At 43.3% G+C, this 20,486-nt stretch overlaps 1 protein-coding gene across 1 annotated transcript; it reads left to right on the top strand.

Moving 5' to 3' along the window:
• Window positions 1–7,845: 7,845 nt before the first annotated feature.
• On the top strand, window positions 7,846–18,181 carry LOC136481777 (probable apyrase 3). The gene is made up of 9 exons (XM_066479071.1): window positions 7,846–8,170; window positions 15,948–16,076; window positions 16,377–16,433; window positions 16,527–16,619; window positions 16,750–16,955; window positions 17,040–17,131; window positions 17,246–17,460; window positions 17,564–17,753; window positions 17,883–18,181. The coding sequence occupies exons 1-9, from the start codon at window positions 7,892–7,894 to the stop codon at window positions 18,008–18,010; spliced, it is 1,389 nt and encodes a 462-aa protein (XP_066335168.1). The 5' UTR covers window positions 7,846–7,891; the 3' UTR covers window positions 18,011–18,181.
• The last annotated feature ends 2,305 nt before the right edge of the window (window positions 18,182–20,486 follow it).

Raw genomic sequence — 20,486 nt, forward strand, 5'->3', positions numbered from 1 at the left:
TTGTAATCAATCCCTTCTCTTTGCATATAGCCTTTTGCCACAAGTCGCGCTTTATATTTCTCTATATTCCCTTAAGAGCCAAGTTTTGTTCTGTAGACCCATTTATAGCCTACTGTTTTGGCTCCTTTAGGAATTATTTCTAAGTCCCAAACTTTATTGGCATTCATTGATTTCATTTCATCTTTCATGGCCTCAAGCCACTTTGATGAATGATCACTTCTCATGGCTTCTTCAAATGAGGTGGGATCATCCTCCATTTGAAATTCTTCAGTGTTGTACACTTCATAATTTGTAGGAATAGCTGATTTCTAACTCTTTGAGACCTTCTAGGGGCCTCCACTTTTGGCACATCTTCTGTTTGAGGCTATTGTTGCTTCCCCTCATGTGTGGCAATAGGTTCTATAGAATCCTGAAGAACAGGTTCCTCATCGTCATTCATTGTTGCCATAGGTGGGATAACAACAGGTGCTGACACCATAGTCTCTTGCACTATCGGTGCAGCGACGACAGGTAGTGAGAAAATTGGCTCATGAATCATTGGAGTGGGCGCATACACCCGTTTCACTTCAAGGTCAATTTCTTGAGCTACCATGCTCCCCCTCATCTTTTCATCCTCTAGGAAAATAGCGTGTCTCGTTTTCATAAACTTTGTATGTCACTCTGGACAGTAGAAACAAAAACCTTTTGACTTTTCTTTGTAGCCAATGAAATTGTAACTTACTATTTTGGGATCTAGTTTCCTAATGTTTGGGTTAAATACTTTAGCCTCAATAGGGCTCCCCACACACTCAAATGTTTAGTGAGGGTACTCTTTCTGTCCACAACTCATACGGTGTTTTGGGCACCGACTTTCTTAATACTTTATTGAGAATATGAATGGCCGTTTTCAACACCTCCATCCACAGGCTCAACTGTAAGGTAGAGTAACTTATCATACTGCCCACCATATCCATCAGGGTGCGATTGATTCTTTTAGCTACTCTATTCTGTTGAGGTTCGTCCGGTGTAGAATACTGGGCTACTATGCCATTCTTTTAGGGCATGCCGACCATAGTACTCCTCCACGGTCAGACCTGACTATCTTAATCTTTAATATCTTAAATTTATCCAGTACATCTTTCTTTCTTTGATTGGATAAATATAGCCATAATGGGAGTAATCATCTGTGAATGTTATGAACGAATCATAACCATCCACACTCTTTATAGGAAAGCTGATCACAGATGTCTATGTGAATAATCTATAAAATTTCTGCGCTTCGTTTGTCATCTTTCTTTACATACTTTCTTTTATGCATTATCTACATTGTTCTTAATCTAAGAGCTCTAATGGAGGAAGAATATCACTCTTAACTAGTATTTCTATTCTCCCCCTTGAAATATGGCCTGAACGATAGTGCTATAATTTTGACAACGTATCGTGAGCTCTCTTATGCTACCATTTTTAGAGTAACACTCTATCACCAGCTGCTTTATCAGCTGGGTAGCATATGTCTTTAAAGAGCCAGTGAACTGACTCTTTATTCTATCGAGGTACTCGATAACCGTGTCACACTCTGGGATTAAGCCCATAATTGTAGGTTCAATTATGTTCTTTATCACAGCCAAATATTTCTTATTGGCAGTGACACACTTCCTATGCTCAAAAGTCATAGGACTTCTTTTAGGATTCAAAATCCCTCTCTTTAGTTACCCAAGCGGCATCATTCTCTTTTGTCTCCCTCACCGGTGCCACAAACTCAGTGGAACACGGTGAGGTGACTACCCAGTCCACCTTAGACAAGATAAAAACCAGGTCAAAACTTTTCTTAACATAAAATAACACCATTTGCATGCCTTGATTCCAATGTTGGTCAAAATCAAAACATACAATTATTCTTATACACTAATTCTACATCATCGTTGGGCAGAAATAGAATTAATGCATAAATCATTAACTTTCACAACTGTTCTTACACACTAATTCTACATCACCGTTGGGCAGAAGTAGAATTAATGCATAAATCATTAAAATTAACAACTTTTCTTATACACTAATTCTACATCATCGTTGGACAGAAGTAGAATTAATGCATAAATCATTAAAATTATGATATAGTTATTAACAACGTTGGTCAAAAAATAACAACATCATAATCATGTCAGAACTCTTTTCTCCAATTAAATACCATGTTGATTCAAAACAACTGGAGAATCAACAATTTCTTTACCAGCGGAAAATTTTTCTTTTTCTCCAATTAAATACCACATTGGTTCAAAATAACTAGAGAATAAACAACTTTTCTTTGGTTGTGGAAAAACTCTCTTTTTCTTGAATTTTACCCACAGGGAAAATTGCTTTTTTCTATTTTCTTTAATCCATTAATCAATTTCCAGGAAATAAACATTTACTGGAAAAACTTTCCTTTTCTCCAGTTAAATATCACGTCGATTCAAAATCACTGGAGAATATACTTTTTCTTTAGCAGCGGAAAACATATACTCAATTTCTTGAATTTTACCCACGAGGAAAAATTACTTTTTCTATTTTTCTTTTGAGCCAATTTGCATTTTCAATTTTCCAGAAAAAGAAAAAAGGAAAATACGGGCTCATTTCTTTCTTTCTCGGCCCAAAACCGGCAAAAGCCGGCTCGGCCCGCCTCTCCGCGCGCGCGCAGGCCGCACCCAGGCCGCTACCTGGGCCTGGGCCGGCAAAGTGCCGTGGCGCGCTCGCGCCCGCCTGGGCCGGTGACGGCCCGATCTATCTCGGCCGTCCGCGTCGATCCGACGGCCGAGCGTCAATTTCGCTCGAATAAAAATGCCGATGCCGCGCGCCCCCAACCGGAAACCCTAGGTCATTTGGCCGCTCTGCTTCTCTCTCTTCGCCGCTCTCCACTCCTCTCTCGCACCGTTATTTCTTCCTCAGCGCATCCAGCAGCGACCGAGAGTGAGACAGCGAGCGAGCGGGCGGTGGAGCGAGCATGGCGCCATCGCCGGCCCCCTCGTCGGTGCACGTGCTCCCCAATGGGTGAGCATGCCGCCGTCGAGCGGCCAGGCCGCGGCACCCCTCGACTCGGCTCTTCTTCTCCCACGCCGGCGAAGGGCCGGTTCGGCTCTTCTTCTCCCGCGCCGGCGAAGGTGGGTCCATCCCCTTTTTCCCTTCTTCCCCATCCCCTTCTCTCTTTTGGGATTAACCCATGGTGGGGATGGGGTCAAAATTAGGGTTAGGGTTTTTCCTTTTTTTTAATTCGATTCATCCGATTCGGTTTTCTGTTCTTTTGATTTCTTTTTCTTTTCGTTCATCCGAATGGGGATCTAGGGTTAGGGTTCGGTTCTGACCCCTATTCTTTTTCTTTATTTGGATTTCCTTTCTTTCTTCTCGGATTCAACCGGTTAGGGATGAGGATTCATTCTAGGGTTAGGGTTTCGGCTCTGTTCATCTTAAGGCCGAAACCTTTTCTTTTCCCCCTTTCTTTAACCCAGTTAGGGTTAGGGTTAGGGAACCCCTTCTCTGTTCAGATCCGAAAGGATGTGTTCGATTCTTTTCTCTTCTTCTTCTCAGATCTGAACATGGATCTTTTCTGTTCTTGACGTGCGCAAGTGTACAACAGCGGTGCGACATCTCTTCCCCGCGTGGTGGCGGTGGTGACTGGGGTTCCAGTGACGTCCACCACCCCCGATCCCTTTTTGCTTTGCTTTTACCCGGTTAGGGTTAGGGTTACACAGAGGCAACCTAGCTCTGGTACCATTGTTAGAATTGATGGTGTACCTCTCTGTAACTGTAGATCCGGGAAGGCTCCTCGCCTTTCTCTGTTGAGGCGCATCGGCAAGCGTGGACGCCGATGCCGTGGTGTAGTAGACGTCATAGTGGCGAGGATGTGAAGTCCAGTGGCCCGGTGTAGACCTGCAGGGGCGATGGCGGTGCGGTAGGACATCCCGTCACTGGCAGCACTTCTTTAGGATCGGATTAGGGTTTTCTGTAGGTGGGATGGTGGCTCCAGTGAACCTCATCGTCCGAGCCTTGATCCACACCTTCCTTTTATGTGTGTTGTGCGACAGGGGCCCACCAACCGTATTAGAGTTGGGCTCCCCCGATCAGGGAGCAGAGACAAGGGCCCAATAGGCCGTTGGGCCTATTGGTGGAGATCAACTAACGAACTCGTCATCCAAGATCCAAACCGAAGAATCTCAACGTTCACGATCTCTAGAGCATCCATAACCTTGTCATCTCGACACTTATGAGCTATATATATATATATATATTTACACCTAAACGACCTCAAATGAAAAAAATGATAATTGCAAAGTTGTAGATCTCGTCAAGTACTATAACTTTGTTGTTGACTTTATCTCCATTTAACATTGCTAACCATTTTAAATCTAACCCGAGAACTTATATTGAATATTTGTACATGTAAACCATCTCAAATTCAAAAGTTGTCAACTACAAAGTTTAAGATCTCTTTGAACTCTACAATTTTAGTATAAAGCTTATCTTAACTTGACATCATATGGAAATGTTATGACTTTTTTCTGTGCAGAATGGGGCTATCACTGGCGGTTCAAGACACGAACCAACAGTGATAGATGGACTAGCACTGCCGGTTCGTGCCTTCAACCGACAGTGATAGCATACTACCTATCGTTGTCGGTTGAAACCATGAAATGACAATGATACACTATCCCTAAAGCAACCGGCATTGATAGTCCAGTAGTGATGACCTTTTCTGGCATAGTGTTTACTCCCACACACCTTACCTGACCCATTGAAATCCCTAGCTTAACCTAGTGGATGCACTTAAAATGAGCTTTACTAAGCAATGTATTACTCTAATGGCTAGTTTTCAAACTAGCCGTTACAGCTTGGAGGAGTAATAAATGCTACGATGAAACGCAATGGACCAGTCCGATGCGCTCAGGAGCTCTTGAACCTCTCTGGAGTGCATCAGACCAGCAACCTATGGTCCGATGCCTCCACTCTACTTGGCTGATGTTCAGTACAGACCAAACCCTAGGCTGCAGCACCTGTAACTACATGCTCCAATGCCTCTTTGGGCAAGCCCATTGGACCAGTCCGATGTGGCAACAAACCCTGGCTTCCACAAGCATGCAACCTATAGTCTGATGGTCAGCATAGGACCAGTCCAATGCAACATGAACTGCACCATTCACTTCCTTTTCAAACTCCTTTGTGAATGGGGTTGGTTCCAAATGATTTTTGGGCCTTTTCAAAGCTACCTAGTGCTAAGTTTAACAAGTGTGCACCACACCTAAACTATTAGACTCACCCAGATCAATCTATTAGCTATTAGACTTATCTAGATCAAGCTATTAGTTCATACCTCCTTTTTAGTACAACTAAAGGAAAAACAAAGTCCTAAACTACTCTAAGTGTCTCCCAACTCCAATTGACATTTAGAACTTATATGTCCTTAACCTTGTCGTCCATCTTTGAAAACCAAAACAAATTCCATTAATAGGGGCATGAAAACCATTGATTGCCTAAATAATCACCATTATCATAACCTAACTCATATTGCCTCTGCAAAACACACATTAGTCACAATAATCTTGTGTAGTCATTAATCACTGAAACCCAACTAGGGGACTAGATACTTTGAGGGGCCCTCAACAACTACTAACTCATTTAACAAGCCTGGCAAGAGCACCCCTACACTCTTGTCTCCTTAAAAAAAGTGCACCCCTAAACAATTCTAGTGAGAAAAGTAAATCAAACACTAGAACTAAGGAGCTACATAAGCGAATGAATAACACAAAGTAGAGGAAAGTATGGAAGGAGATACATAAGCGAATGAATAACACAAAGTAGAGGAAAGTATGGATGCAACAAACCACAAGTAGAGGGTGACATAAAGATATATCCCCATGGTTTGGGACTTGTCGGTCACCTAGGTCCATGTTGAGGTGAGTCCAAGGATCACCGCTCATCTACATGCTCAACTACCCATCAAGGTAGACTCCGATGTGAGTTCTTCTACATGTGCTGGCAAGATCATGAGGTACTCCAACATCCCTGTATCCACTATAGTTGTTCTTCACCTCTCTAGCGGGAATGAGCACAACAGCCCCTCACAATCACCTGTGGAGCACCTCATAATCTCCAATTGAGTGCTTCAACGGATTTGGCTGCCTCCTAGCCATCTAGGTAGAGGCAATCACAAGAGTAAGAAGAATTCATTACCAAGACAATCCTCTAATACCACTAGATAAGAATTCATAGCCAAGACGATCCTCTAGTGCCACTAGATGCTAATTTTTAAAGCAACTTCACTAGATCTCTCCAATCAGTGCAAAAATGAAATCACTAGCAAGAAAATGGGTGTGGAGGCTTAACTTGTGCTCTACCATGTGTGTGCGTGTCAACAATAGGGTCCAACAACTATGTCATGCCCGGTCACACCCTCTATTTATGCACCCACACATAAAACCAGCCGTTAAAGCTGACTGTTTACATTTTCGTATGCACCAGAGAGCTACGGTGAGCACTAGAGTGGGCACACTAGAGTTCTCCAATGGCTACATCAATGGTTCTTTCAAACTAGTCATTGCACTGTTAAAAGCTCTAGTGACTTCTCTGGTGTACCACTGAAGAGTTCTGGTTCTTGCTTGTCCTCAAATTTGCAAAAAGATCATCTCTAGAGTCACTCTCTCGTGCACCATCATAGTGATTCGGTGCCCTCGTTTGAACTCTCCTACGTGCTAGCCGCCACTATTCCTAATCTATGGTTCTCACCTCTCCGGTGGCACCAGAAGATAAGGTGACAACATAGAAAAACTAGCTAACAACAACGACCTTTCTAAACTCTGGTGGACACCTCTTGTGTACTACCAGACATCTCTGGTGACCCCTCAGTGCCTCATGGTTGCTCACTACGGTCACTCTCTAGTCGACACCTCCGGTGCACCAACGAGCTCCGATGATTTCATGATGATTGGACCATTCCAGGTGCTAAGCATCGTTCCTACTCTCCGGTGGCATCACTCTGGTGCCCACCGAAGAGCTCTGGCGCCTCTATAAACAAAGCACATTGTTCCTCTCTCAAACTTTTTCAAATGGCTTACTCCAAAGGGTCTCCCATGAGATGACCAACACCTTTAGCAGTGAGGTAGCATTTCCAAAAAAAAAAAATTCAAAGTTTTTCACTTGCTTCCTCATTGCGTCACTCAATCTAACACATTTGCATTGCATATTTCGATCTCACCTAGTGGCACTAGATAACCGTGTTATTCAAATAATTCTACTCTTTATAGTACGACTATCTATCTAAACCCGGCCATTTGCTTCACCACACACCTTCGGCTGGTAAAAGCAAATTCCTAGCATATACCTTTGTCTTGTTCTTTGCTTTCATCTCCATCCATCATCTCCTACATGTTGAACTTTGCACCACATGATCATTACCATCATCATTGTGGTCTTCATGCTGCTCAACATCACTTGTGTACTAAACCTGCACTTTCATCTCATATGAAACAAGTTAGTCCACTAATGTTGTCACTCAATTTTCCTTAAAAAAATATTGTCACTAGATAACCAAAAACTAAACCAGTTCTTTCAGTGCCTCTCTCGTCCACGCTCATTCCACTCGCATGCTGCCGCTCGCTCGGCCCTCCCATGTGCAATTGTCATTGCCCCCGTCCTATACCAAGACTACTCCCCCGCACCTAGAACGCGTAGAGGGGCAACGGATGGTGATATAAAGAATGCGAAGAAAAAGGGTATAATGGTCCTTTTACAAAAGATGCCTTGCTTGTCTGGTAGAGCCAGTGATCGACAGCATCAAGTCACGAACTCCAGCTATATATATATATATATAGTACCTCCGCATCCAGTGCTGGCCAGACGGTGAGCACTGAAGCTCGCCGCATCAGGCAGTAGGGGCCAACTAGCAATGGCTCGTGTCGGCGCCATAGTGGTGCTGGTGCTCCTCCTACAGCTAGCCTCCTCGTACCCCGTCGACGTCGCGGCCCGCGCCGATGCTGCCGGCGTGCTTGGCCGCAAGGCCGGCGTCGTCGTTGACGAGCCTCCCGTGGAGAACGAGCCGGTTGGGCCGGGGAGGTACGCCGTCATCTTCGACGCCGGCAGCACTGGGAGCCGGGTGTACGTCTTCAGGTTCGACAGGCAGATGGACCTCCTCCGCATCGGCGATGAGATCGAATTCTTCGCCAAGGTAAGACAACTATACAAAGGCTATCTAGTCTAGTTAGATTATACGAAAACTTGGGTGTTGTCTAGGTTGCTTGAATGCGTGTAGTGTGGCTGTTTGTTTTTCTTGGTCATTACTTAGTGCGTTGCACCCTCCAATCTCCATTACCAGGGAAGTTCCAGGTAAGGACGCTCATCTTCCCCCTTGACCTCCTAAAAAAGATATATGGTCCTGTAGTAACAAAGTCATTAACAATAGCAAAAGTGTAGCGGTCATCGTCTACTGCCGTTATTAAAAGCTTCGTTCTGAAAAGTACTCCATTAGTGACCCCGGGCGGCCCGGCCGATCCAGCAGGTTTCGCGGTTGTTGCCTTTTTAACAACAGGATGTTCTGTTTTTTTTAGGGAACAGACTACTGGAAATTTATTAAAGTAACCGAAGAGGTTAACAAAAAAAACAAAAGTTTTACTAGAGGTTATAGGGAAAACCGCAGATAGAGAGAAATTCAGGAAACAAAAAAAGAAACAAAGAAAATTAAAACAATTATAGAGAGTGCTCTAGACATAATTCAATTGAATGAAAGTATTTCTTTTTAGCCCTCCACAGGAGCAAGCCAAAAGTGCGCTTGAAAACAGCTGAAGCTCTTTGAATGGTAACAGGTAGTCCTCTTAAAATGGCATCATTCCTAATATTCCAGATACTCCAACTTATAATAATGATAACTTCCATATAAAAACTGACATTTAACTGTATTTTGAAACTCTCAAAGATCTGTAAAGGGTCCAGAGCTAAATTAACTGTGATGCCAACAAGATTCCACTAGGCTTGAGCCATTTCACATTTCAAAAATAGATGCCGAACAGTTTCCTTAGAATTCGAAGAACAAAGCACACAATTGTAAGAAGTAAGGTGCATGCGCTTCCTCCTCAAAATGTTACGGGTGCTCAGTCTGTCATTAGTGAGCAACCAGAACAAGACCTTGTGCTTATGTTGGCAAGAGGATTTCCAAATCCATTTATAGATTGGGTGTGACCAACTTCTTCCACGCAGCTGACAGTAAGCCTTCTTGGGGGTGAAAATGGAGCTGCCCCAAATATACATCCAAGTGTCAACATCATCAGACAGCTGAAGGTTTTGTAGGATGATTTCAAACTGCTAAAATTGTGCAAAGGCCTCTGTTGAAAGAGGAAGGCTGAACAGACTGAAGGTGTTAGTAACTGAGGCTGCACATTGGAGTGAAATGAGAGGCTTCTTGGCAAAAGAGAACAATTCAGCAAAGATTAATCTTAGAGGTTGACCTATCCAGCAATCATTCCAGAGAAGGCAAGAAGCACCATTTGTCACTGAAACTGAGGCCATGCTTTTGAACTTATCTAACAATTTCAAGACATCTTTCCACCAGAATGATCCTTTCTTAACATGATTAGGGAGTCTACCATTACTATAATATTTCTCCCAGATAAGATGCACCCAGGGGATGTCTGCTCTGTTGTAAAACTTGTGAAAGTTTTTTAGGAGCAGGGCCTCATTTTGAGTTTTGAGGTCCAGCACCCCAAGTCCACCTTCTTCTTTTGACTTGGTCACCATGTGCCAAGCAGCCTTGGCATTGATTCTGTTGTTTTCTTCAGACCCTCTCCAAAGACAGTGCTTTCTATATTTGTCAATTTGCTCCCTGACACTGGAATGAAGATGGAAAGTGCTCATGAAGAACATGGGAAGGGATGTGAAGACAGAGTTAGTCATCTGGAGCTTCCTAGCTTGAGAGAGAAAAAGAGAGGTGCTTACCAGCCTCCTTTCACATCTAGTCACCAAAGGCAAGAAGTCCTCAACTCTTGGTTTAGTAGTACCCAATGGTAGCCCCAAGTAGGTGAAAGGCATATTACCAGTGGAGCAGCCAAAGGTGGTAGCAAGATGTTGAAGCCTTTCCTTCGAGAGATTAATTGGGACTAGCATTGACTTGGAGAAGTTCACCTTCAGACCAGTGGAATCAGCAAAAGTGTTTAGAAGGGCTTTCATCACAAACAATTGCCTAGCACATCCTTCCATAAAGATAAGAGTGTCATCAGCATACTGAAGGATTGGGAAGTCATTAGTATACTGAAGAGGGAATGGTAGATTGAGCAACCCTTGCTCCTTTGCCCTGTTGAGAACTGATTGCAATAAATCTGCAGCAAGCACAAATAGAAGAGGGGATAGAGGGTCCCCTTGCCTAACTCCTCTTCTGCAATGGAAGACCTTACCAGGAGCACCATTTAGTAGAACAGAAGAGGTGCCAGAAGAAAAGATAAGTTTCAACCAAACTAGCCATTTTTGCTCAAAACCTTTCTTCCTCATGATTTGTAACATAGCCTCATGTTCAATTTTGTCAAATGCCTTTTCAAAGTCTAGCTTCAAGATTACAAGTTCCTTTCTTGAAGAGTGGCAAAGATGTAGATACTCAAAGGACAAAGCTAGACAGTCCTAGATAGATCTAGACTTGATGAAGCCATATTGATTGACATGGACCAACTTAGTAATCCAGGGCTGAAGTCTGTTAGCCAGTAGCTTAGTGATGATTTTTACCGAGGAGTTGAGCAGGGAGATGGGTCTTTATTCACTGATTCTGGATGGCCCATCAACTTTTGGGATAAGGGTTATAAAGGAGGCATTGATGCTCTGGAGGCAAACCTCTTCAGAGAAGAAAGCAAAGCATAGTTTATAGAAATCATGCTTGATTAGAAACCAACATTTCTTTAGAAATTCATTATTAAACCCATCAGGCCCTGAAGACTTATCTAGAGGCAAATTCTTCACAACTTCATCAATTTCTTGATTACTAAAGGGCACTTCTAAAGAGCTTAGATCATAGGGCTAGCCAAAGAGGGAATGAAGGTCAGACAACATGTTCTGGTAGCTTGAGGAGCCTAATCTGTCCTTAAAATCAGACCAAATGAGCTTAGCCTTTGAATTATGGTCATAAACTAGGACACCAGATGGGCTGTTTAGTGAAGTGATCAAATTTCTCCTATGCTTGACAGTTGCTATTGAGTGAAAGAACTTAGAATTTTCATCCCCCAGCTGGACCCATTTAACATTGCCTCTTTGCTTCCATTAGATCATTTGCTGGTGGAGGAGAGAACTGAGCTTCAGATTGAGGATGTCTCTAAAATTCCATTCTTGTACTGATAGATCCCTCCATTCTTCAATGGAGTCAAGTAATAAAATCACTAATTTAACATTCTCAAGTGTGATCTTGAGATTTGAAAGTTTAGCCTGCCAATGCCTTAAAGCACATCTTAGAGACTTGAATTTGGCAGTAGCTTGGCTGCATCCTGTTGAGAAAAAGAGCCATTCCAACAACTAGCAACCATAGGCAAGAAGCTTTCATGTGCCATCCAACAGTTCTCAAATCTGAAGATTCCACCCTTAGGAATGGAAGTTTTGAACTTAATCACACAAGGCCAATGATCAGAGATTTCCATGACCAAGGAATGAGCAATGGTAAAAGGATACCTGAGAGTCCAAGATTGAGAGGAGAAAAACCAGTCAAGCCTTTCTAAGAGTGGTGAATGCTGCTTATTGGTCCAAGTAAATTTTCTTCTATGTAGAGGAATTTCAACAAGCCCCAATGCACTGATTGCATTATTGAACAAGAGCATATCACCCACATTTCCACCTGCTCTATTTCTGTCTTCAGGTTTTTGGTAGAAATTGAAATCATCAATGATAAGCCAGGCAAGATCATCTGGCATTTGAATATTTTCAAACCAGTGCATGAATTCTACCTTGCCTTCTCTACCACAAGGCCCATAAACTGAAGTGAGAATCCAAGGATCATTATTATGGACAGAAGAGAATTCCACAGAAATTGCAAACCTATTTTGGAAGACCTCATGACCTGAGAAGATAGAACTCTTCTAGACTATAAGGATACCCCCTGAAGCTCCAACCGAAGGGATGAAGCAGAAGCTATCAAAAGATCTGGGGCGAAAATTCCTAATATAAGTAAGATAAAAAAAACTCTCTTGGTTTCCTGGACGCTAATGATATCATATTTACTTTCATTGATTTTATTTCTAATGGACTCCCATTTGTTATCGGCATTGATGCCCCTAATGTTCCAACATATAACATTCCAAGATCTATTGTAGTTTGCACTATCCATAGAAAACAGTAAAGAGGTAGGCCCAAGTATAAGTATGCATAGCATAAGTACATAGTTCAGACAAAAGATAGAAAGAAACATTACATATGATGTCAAAGATCAATAGACCATCCAGGCCTTGAGCCAAAGCTACCAGAAATTTTAACATTCCAGGTACTAAAAGAAAAAAACAAAAGTAGGAAGGCAAATCTGCCCACTTCTTCCATGCACCGCGAGGAGGGCAGTCCTTACTTATCAGTAGCATCATTCTTCTTACTTGGGGAGGCATCATCATTCTTGCTTGAGGCATCCTTCTTGCTTGAGGCATCCTTCTTTTTTTGATAAACAGCTCCCATAGGGGCCGGCTGACTCTTCTTCTTCTTACTGAGAGCAGCATCGGTGACTTGAGAAGCATCAAGATCATAAAGAGTGGAGCTAATACTCCTGATGGCCTTAGTTGAGAGGGAAGGTGGTTTGGCATTATAGCCAAGGCAAGACTTGTCCTTGCAGATTGGATCCTTGAATCCTTTTTTATTGACCTTGATCCTAGGACTCCTCCTAACCTTAGTTTCCACTAAAACAACACCCTTCTTCTTCTTGTTTCTCACTCTTCCTTCTTCATCAACAGGAGGGGATTCATTTAAGTCCACAAACATATCTGTAGCTAAACTTTCTATCACCTTACTAGCACTTTCCATCGCTTCATCATCTGCAACATGTGCTTTAACTGTGCAGGAAGGGAAGGTCTTCACAGGACAAGAAGCAGGCAGAGTGAAACCAATTTTCTGACCATTATCAATACTACCCAAGAGAGCATTGGACTACATGAATTGTTTGGCACGACTAAAATGGCCTAGGGACATCAGGAGGGTAGTGAAGTAGTTGGCCTAATAACTAGGGATCGAGAACTAAGGGACCTTGTTAGGACTAGGTGCAAAGAATTTGGCCCAAGGCCCAGCTGGGTCCATAAAGGAGGAATCGTAGTTGTGCCTTTCAAAGAGGGATTGGGTGGAAACATTGAGCTGATCACCGATCAGGACCATGCCAACTTGCAGATTTTGAGGCCCCATACCCTCATTCTGGGCTTCCTCAGCCACAATCTGTTGAATCTCTGCATCGTTCATGAGGTCATCCTCCTAAATCTCTAAAGGCATGAAATTATCAGCCGGCCCATCCAAGATAGGGATATTCACCTCAACAGCTGGTGGATCATTCAAGGCATTGGCAAAATCCTCCTGAATGTGATCCAAAGCATCATTGTTCACATTATCATCTTCTTCCTCATTGTTTACTTGATTAAGCAGATCATTGAGCTCAAGAAACATTTCATGATGTTGAGGGCCTTGAATGACTGGGTCAATAATCATCTCCTGCATGTTAGGGACCTCATTTAGATTAAGCTTTGGTGGGTTCTCTGCATCCTCATTGAAATCAAAATTGGGGATCTCCTGAACATTATCTGGCCATGCTTCCCAGACAACATCAGCAGGCTAGTTATTCTGTCCCACGTTGCCTCCACAAGACCAGCAGGAAACACATTAGGCCAACCCTGATGATTAGGCCGAGCAGTCGGGCCAGGACCATTCTGGCCAAAACCAAAAAGATCAAAAGGCCCCCCCGGAGGGAAATCATCCGGTCCAGGCACTGGGTCTTCATCTTCCAGCAAACCACCCAGCATCTGTCCTTGCAGTATCTCACACTGAACTGTCCAAGATTCCCCCTGAAACCCCTCGCCTTCAGTAAGCACCAAGAACTATGGGATAGACTCCAGGTCAACCACATGAGCCCTAACCAGGATTCTAGACAGATGTCTTATGTCATCAACCCAGGAAATAACTCTTCCAAAGGAACAGATTGTGTTGACCACATACTCATCTTCTCTATAGTCAAGCGGGTATCCCAGCAAAAGCATCTAGCACTCCCTATTGAAATTAATTGCACGCCAGTTTCTACCCTTATTATGCTCAACAAAGGTGATTGTGACATTACCAAACACATACACACCATGCTGAATCAACCGATCCCTATCAAAAACATTCCTGAATCTAACAAACGCCTGACCAAGATGTGTTGGTTGCATATCGGTGATGACAACATGCTGCTCATTCACCAAGAAATCTGAGACAACTTCTCTGATAGCCTGAAAAGTTACCTGCTGCTCAGGCATTGGGTCGATGGAGACGATGGCCAGATCATGATGCTTGGCATGCGGACGCATCAGAACCACACGCTCCATGGGCTTGCGCGCTTGGACGTCAATTTGGTGCAGACCCTCAGGGATGAAAGGCGCTGGATCAGCACGAAAATATGCCATTGCCGACCCTTCTTTGTGATGATCAGGAGAATGCGAGTGGTGAGGACTGGGGTTACTTGGGTGAGCAACACAATCCACCGATAGCTTCGGAGAGCACGGAGGGTCCCAATGAATAGTACGGGAAGGCCAAGGGGCACCTGAGAAATCCGAGAAGTCTAGGAACCGTGGTGGTGCAAACGGGCCTACAGTAATTTGGGCTGGGTTAAACCAGTTGGTGTGATCAGAAGATGGACCAAAATCCTTAGCGAAATTATCTAGGGGCCGTCCACCCAAGACATTTATCACATTTAATGGGGGCTTTGCATGCAAACCTCGAGTGGGATGAAGAGTGACATCACCGACAAGACACAGGAACCGAAGAGGAGAGATTAACTGAACCTTTGGAAGCCCCAAATAAAGATCCCAAATTCAAATCTAAGTTAAGTTCATCCCGCTCAACACTGAGACCAGGAGAGTTATGATCAGAACATTGTAATCGTACCATTGTAGAAGAGCTAGAAATTGGCTGATCGAACTGTTTCTGAGATACTTGATGTTTCACTGAACGCTTTGGAACCCAATTCAATCGATCAAAGGCAGAAATTCTTGGAAAGGATAAGCGATCAAAAACTGACTTTCGCTGGGCCCTGGAAGTGGCATTCTGTCGAACAGGTGCCGAGCGGATTGGAACTCTGTTTGCACCGGTAAGAACTGCAGCCGGTTTTTCACTACATCAGCATAAGAAGATTTCTTCCTTACTTCCACCCAAGGGAAAACCAGCAGATTACTTGAGAAAGAGCGAGCAGAGGCCAAGCCAGAGTCGTTAAAAAGATGGAAAGAAAGCTCAAGCTCATCACGAACAAACTTTCTGATTGTGTAGATTTCAAAACCAATGGCCTTGGACGAAACAGAGAAGATGAAGATTCTATCCTCAATCAAACTGACACGAAAATGCTCAGCAAGATCACCTAGAATGGCACTGAGAGTAGTAGCAACGAAACTTTCATCTAGTCGGAAACGACACCTGCCAAGAGCGACCAGCAGAGCGAAGGCACCGGCAGATGATGCACCAGGAGCCACAGGCATCCCAAACTTGCCGAGAATGAAGGAGGAGAACTCCCCCCCCCCCCCCCCCCCCCCCGCCGCCGCAGCAAGGGAGGGCAGCTTAGCAGGGGTGGCCATGGCAAAGCACTGCCAAGAAGGGGAGGAGGGGGCGGGGGTACGAAGGGCTCACCGGAAGTGCAGAGGGAGGGGAAGGGAGGGGAGGCGCATCAGGCAGCAGCCGCCTAGGCCGCCGAGCCGCCTACTCCCCGAAGATATTTTTTTAACAGGATGTTCTGTTATATGCATGTCATGTTAATTAGAACATTTTGATTGTCCATGCAGGTGAAACCAGGCCTGAGCTCGTATGCTGGACGACCCAAAGAGGCCGCGAAGTCCATTCTGCCTCTTCTTGACAAGGCCCAGAGCATTGTCCCTTCATGGCTTATGAAAAGAACCCCTCTTAAGCTTGGAGTACGTATGTGAACAATTTACTATTATGTTCTCATCACTTTCAAATAATTTTGAGAAATGTGTACCTTCTTCTCTAGTCGCTAATTGCAGGATCCAGTAAAAGCAGTTTATATATAACCGTGTTCATAGTTGTTTTGGTCCAAAGGTTTCATAATTTGCGCAAATCATAGCAAATGACCCTTAAAAGTTATAGAAATGTGTGTGAAACACTACTTCCTCTTGCTACCGTTAAAATGTTATACACTATTATTGTTTCTCAGTATTTTTCCTTGTCTTTTCATGTCAACAATAAACTTGCAGGCGACTGCTGGGTTACGCCTTATCGGAAATCAACGAGCAGACCAAATTCTTGATGCGGTAGATTCATTTTCTTACTCTCCAGTCTTGTGCTGGCACATGATAAATATGTATCATCATCCATGAATTTTGTTACTTTGATCTTTAATACAGGTCAGAGATCTTGTCCACAAAAAGAGCAAATTTCAGTACAAGCCCAACTGGATCAATGTTCTTGAGGGATCTCAGGAAGGATCCTACCTATGGGTATGAGTTAGCAGTGACACAACAACAAATTCATGTATACTCATGCATAGTTTATCTTTACATCACCACATATTTACATGCACTCTGTAATGTTACTCCAAAACCTTAGCGTGCATGCCCTGAGATGTAGATTGCTCTGAATTATTTGCTGGATAAACTGGGAGGGGACTATTCCCAGACGGTAGGCGTGATTGATATGGGCGGTGGATCGGTGCAAATGGCCTATGCTGTCTCTCCATATGCTGCTGCGAGAGCACCCACGGTGCCTGATGGCGAGGATCCCTATATTACCAAAGAGTATTGTAAAGGAAAAGAGTACAATGTATATGTTCACAGGTTTGAATCAATCATACTCCATTAATTTGTGAGACAGACAGGTGTAATCAGTTGGACTGATCACTCAAGACCTTCTGCTTGCAGCTACTTGCGCTATGGTTCCTTTGCATCACGAGCGGAGATTTTGAAGTCCAAGAACGGACCATTCAGCTTCTGCATGCTGCATGGATTTAGTGGTATTTTAATGACTCTGCCACGGGAATTTATGCTTAATTTGCTAATTTTTGAAAGAACATTGTCCAGCATAACTCTATATACAATGTCCTTCGTTCCTTAAACTTTTTGTGAAGGTAAATACACCTATAATGGACAGCAATACGATGCAACTGCCAGACCAGAAGGAGCATTATATGAGACATGTAGGGAAGAGATTGCCAAGGCAATGAATCTGAAGGCACCATGCAAGACAAAGAACTGCACCTTCGGTGGTGTGTGGAATGGGGGAGGTGGAGCTGGCCGAAACAATATCTACGTCGCATCAGGCTTCTACTACCTTGCCTCACATGTAGGAACAAATACTATGCTTAACCTATATATAGGATTATAGGTACATTTAGTTTGGATGTTTGCAAGTAAAAGGAACTGAATTTCCTCACTTAATTGGCAAGGTTGGGTTCATAGATAGCAAAGCTCCCAGCGCGAAGGCCCCTCCTGCCGCACTCAGGGCTGCTGCTAAGAAGGCTTGCCAATTGGATGTCAAGAAAGCAAAAGTTGACTACCCTAATATTTCTGACAGTGATGTGCCATACTTGTGTATGGATCTTACTTACACATACACATTGCTCGTTGACGGCTTCGGTAAGTTGCATCAGTTCTTAAACTCAATGATTTTCTTTGTTGCTTTGAAGTATTACTAGTGCTCTTGACAATCAGAGTTCAGAAGGCAGAGTTCGATTTATATATATGTGATTGGATGCATTATCGCAGGTCTGCAGCCAACGAAAAATATCACATTTGTATCCAAGGTGAAGCATGGAGAATACTACATCGAAGCAGCATGGCCTCTGGGTACTGCTATTGAGGCCGTGTCACCGAGAAAGCAGATCGGAAACTAATGATTCAGTATCTTGGTCAGTAAGGACACTTGGGCTGTTGGCACTGGATTCTGGATTCGTGGGATGTTGTCATGATTGGAGTTAGCGCTCCTGACCAATAATGTTTGACTCTCAAATAATTTCTGTACTACTGCTCGGCAGCGTGCATGCAAATTGTACATTACATTGGAATTTTGTCCTAATTTTTTTTCCGAGAGTATATGTAGCACGTATTTCATTAAGAAGAAGAGATTGGATAGAAATGACGAGTCTAAAAGGCGAGATGCCCTAAAGACACCCTACAACTACGGGTTTACACTAAGATGATATTACATGACGAGTTCGCGACTATGGGCTTTTGCGTTTGCAAGCAAGCTCAGTCCGAGACGGATAGCACCACTACAAGAGACGGCTTCTTTGCCGAGTGTCCCAGACTTTGCCGAGTGCTTTTTATCGGGCACTCGGCAAAGAGGCTGTTTGCCGAGTGCCGGAGAGAAAGCACTCGGCAAACAACTGGCACTCGGCAAAGAGGTTGTTTGCCGAATGCTGAGCACTCGGCAAACAATAACACTCGACACAGAGGTGGTTTATCGAGTGTCAGGATAAGACACTCGGAGGGCCGCCTCCGTTAACGGTAGGCGGGCACCGTTAATCCTTTGCCGAGTGTCTTATCCTAACACTCGGCAAAGAGGCACCTTTGCCGAGTGTCATTTTTTGACACTCGGCAAACCATATTTTTTTTATCACTTTTGACCTCCAAACTTTTTTTTAGTCCTCATACAATACCTGTTACTCCATGTTCCAATGTGGCACATTTCGGACTTTTCTATATTTCTTTAATTTATTTCATTTAATTAAATTTTCTTGGATAATTCAAATTATAACTGCTAGTCATTCGAATAATGAAAAAAATGGAAAAATGGTATTCATGTTATTTAGTATAATGTGAGGCCGTATCCAGGAACATACCACCAATTTCGAACATCTTGTTCACGAAACATGACTACGAACTTGTGGTCGAGTTGTTTTTAAATTCTATAAAATGCAAACGAAGTTCGAAAATCATGAAACTTGTCAAGATGTCATGATATCATATGTGGAGGCTGTGATAAAAAATTAAGAATGTTTCACACAAGTTGTCACGTACAATGCTTACAAACCGAAGAATCTGTGAAGAAGTTTCATGATTTCGTGAAGAGGGCGACGAGGTGGTAAGCATCGTACATGACAAACTTGCACGAAACCTCCTCAATTTTTTATCACAGCCTCCACATATGATATCTTGACATCTTGACAAGTTTCCTGATTTTCGGACTTCGTTTGTTTTTTATAGAATTTAAAAACAACTCGATCGCAAGTTCGTGGTCATGTTTCGTGAACAAGATATTCGAAATTGGTGGTCTATTCCTAGATACGGTCTCACATTATACTAAATAACATGAATATCATTTTTTCATTCATTTTTTTCATTATTCGAATGACTAGAAGTTATAATTTGAATTATCCAAGAAAATTCAATTAAATGAAATAAATTAAAGAAATATAGAAAAAGTCCGAGAAATGTGCCACATTGGAACATGGAGTACCAGGTATTGTATGAGGAGTACAGAAAAAGTTTGGAGGTCAAAAGTGATAAAAAAATATGATTTGTCGAGTGTCAAAAAATGACACTCGGCAAAGGTGCCTCTTTGCCGAGTGTCAGGACAGCTAGCACTAGGCAAAGATTTTTTAATTTTTTTTAAAAACCCCATCTTTACCGAGTGCCAGACTGGTTGGTACTTGGCAAAGAATTTTAAAAAATTAAAAAATACTTTGCCGAGTGCCGAATCGGGGGCACTCGGCAAAGAAATTTTTTTAAAAAAAAACCTCTTTGCCGAGTGCCAGGCCAGGTCGCACTCGGCAAAGAATTAAAAAAACCTTTGCCGAGTGCCAGATCGGGGGCACTCGGCAAAGGGGGGATTTAACCCTGCCGGCTGGGCCGACCCACACACACCGCACACACGCCCGCGCCGCCCCCCGCGCCACGCCGCTGGAGGAGGAGGAGAAAGAGAGGAGGAGGAGGAGAGGAGGAAGGAGGAAGAGAAGGAGGTTGCCGAAGCAACGGCGCCTTCACATCCGGCCATCTCGATCGCCATTCTACAATGGTGTGCCCCTATGCCATCTCCGCCTGATGGATGTGGATGCATGAATAGATTAAGATGTCCTGGTTAGGGTGCCTTCGTGGACGCTGGTTATGGTGCATAGTTGCAAATCTAAGGTTTAGCATGGATGGATTGTGGATGCATGGATTGATGTTTGTCATAAATTAATATAGCTTATGGAATATATTAGTAATGGGATACAAATCCTGAATTTGTAATCCCTGATCCTTGCTTATCCTAATTACGTTGCTAGGTGTTTCTTACATAATTTTGTGCATGTCGGCCATCATGACGTTCATATATATGTGCATGTCGGCCATCGTGCTGTTGGTTTTCTTGTAGGTTTTAGAAACCTC

The sequence above is a fragment of the Miscanthus floridulus genome, chromosome 9 (assembly GCF_019320115.1).
Source record: "Miscanthus floridulus cultivar M001 chromosome 9, ASM1932011v1, whole genome shotgun sequence".
In the NCBI taxonomy this organism is placed as follows: Eukaryota; Viridiplantae; Streptophyta; class Magnoliopsida; order Poales; family Poaceae; genus Miscanthus; species Miscanthus floridulus.

Excerpts from the sequence above, each read along its gene's own strand:
- LOC136481777 (XM_066479071.1), top strand. The coding sequence starts at position 7,892 with ATGGCTCGTGTCGGCGCCATAGTGGTGCTGGTGCTCCTCCTACAGCTA. Across the intron at positions 16,077-16,376 it reads GAACCCCTCTTAAGCTTGGA|GCGACTGCTGGGTTACGCCT; the intron begins GTACGTATGTGA and ends ATAAACTTGCAG. Across the intron at positions 17,754-17,882 it reads ATTGCTCGTTGACGGCTTCG|GTCTGCAGCCAACGAAAAAT; the intron begins GTAAGTTGCATC and ends GCATTATCGCAG.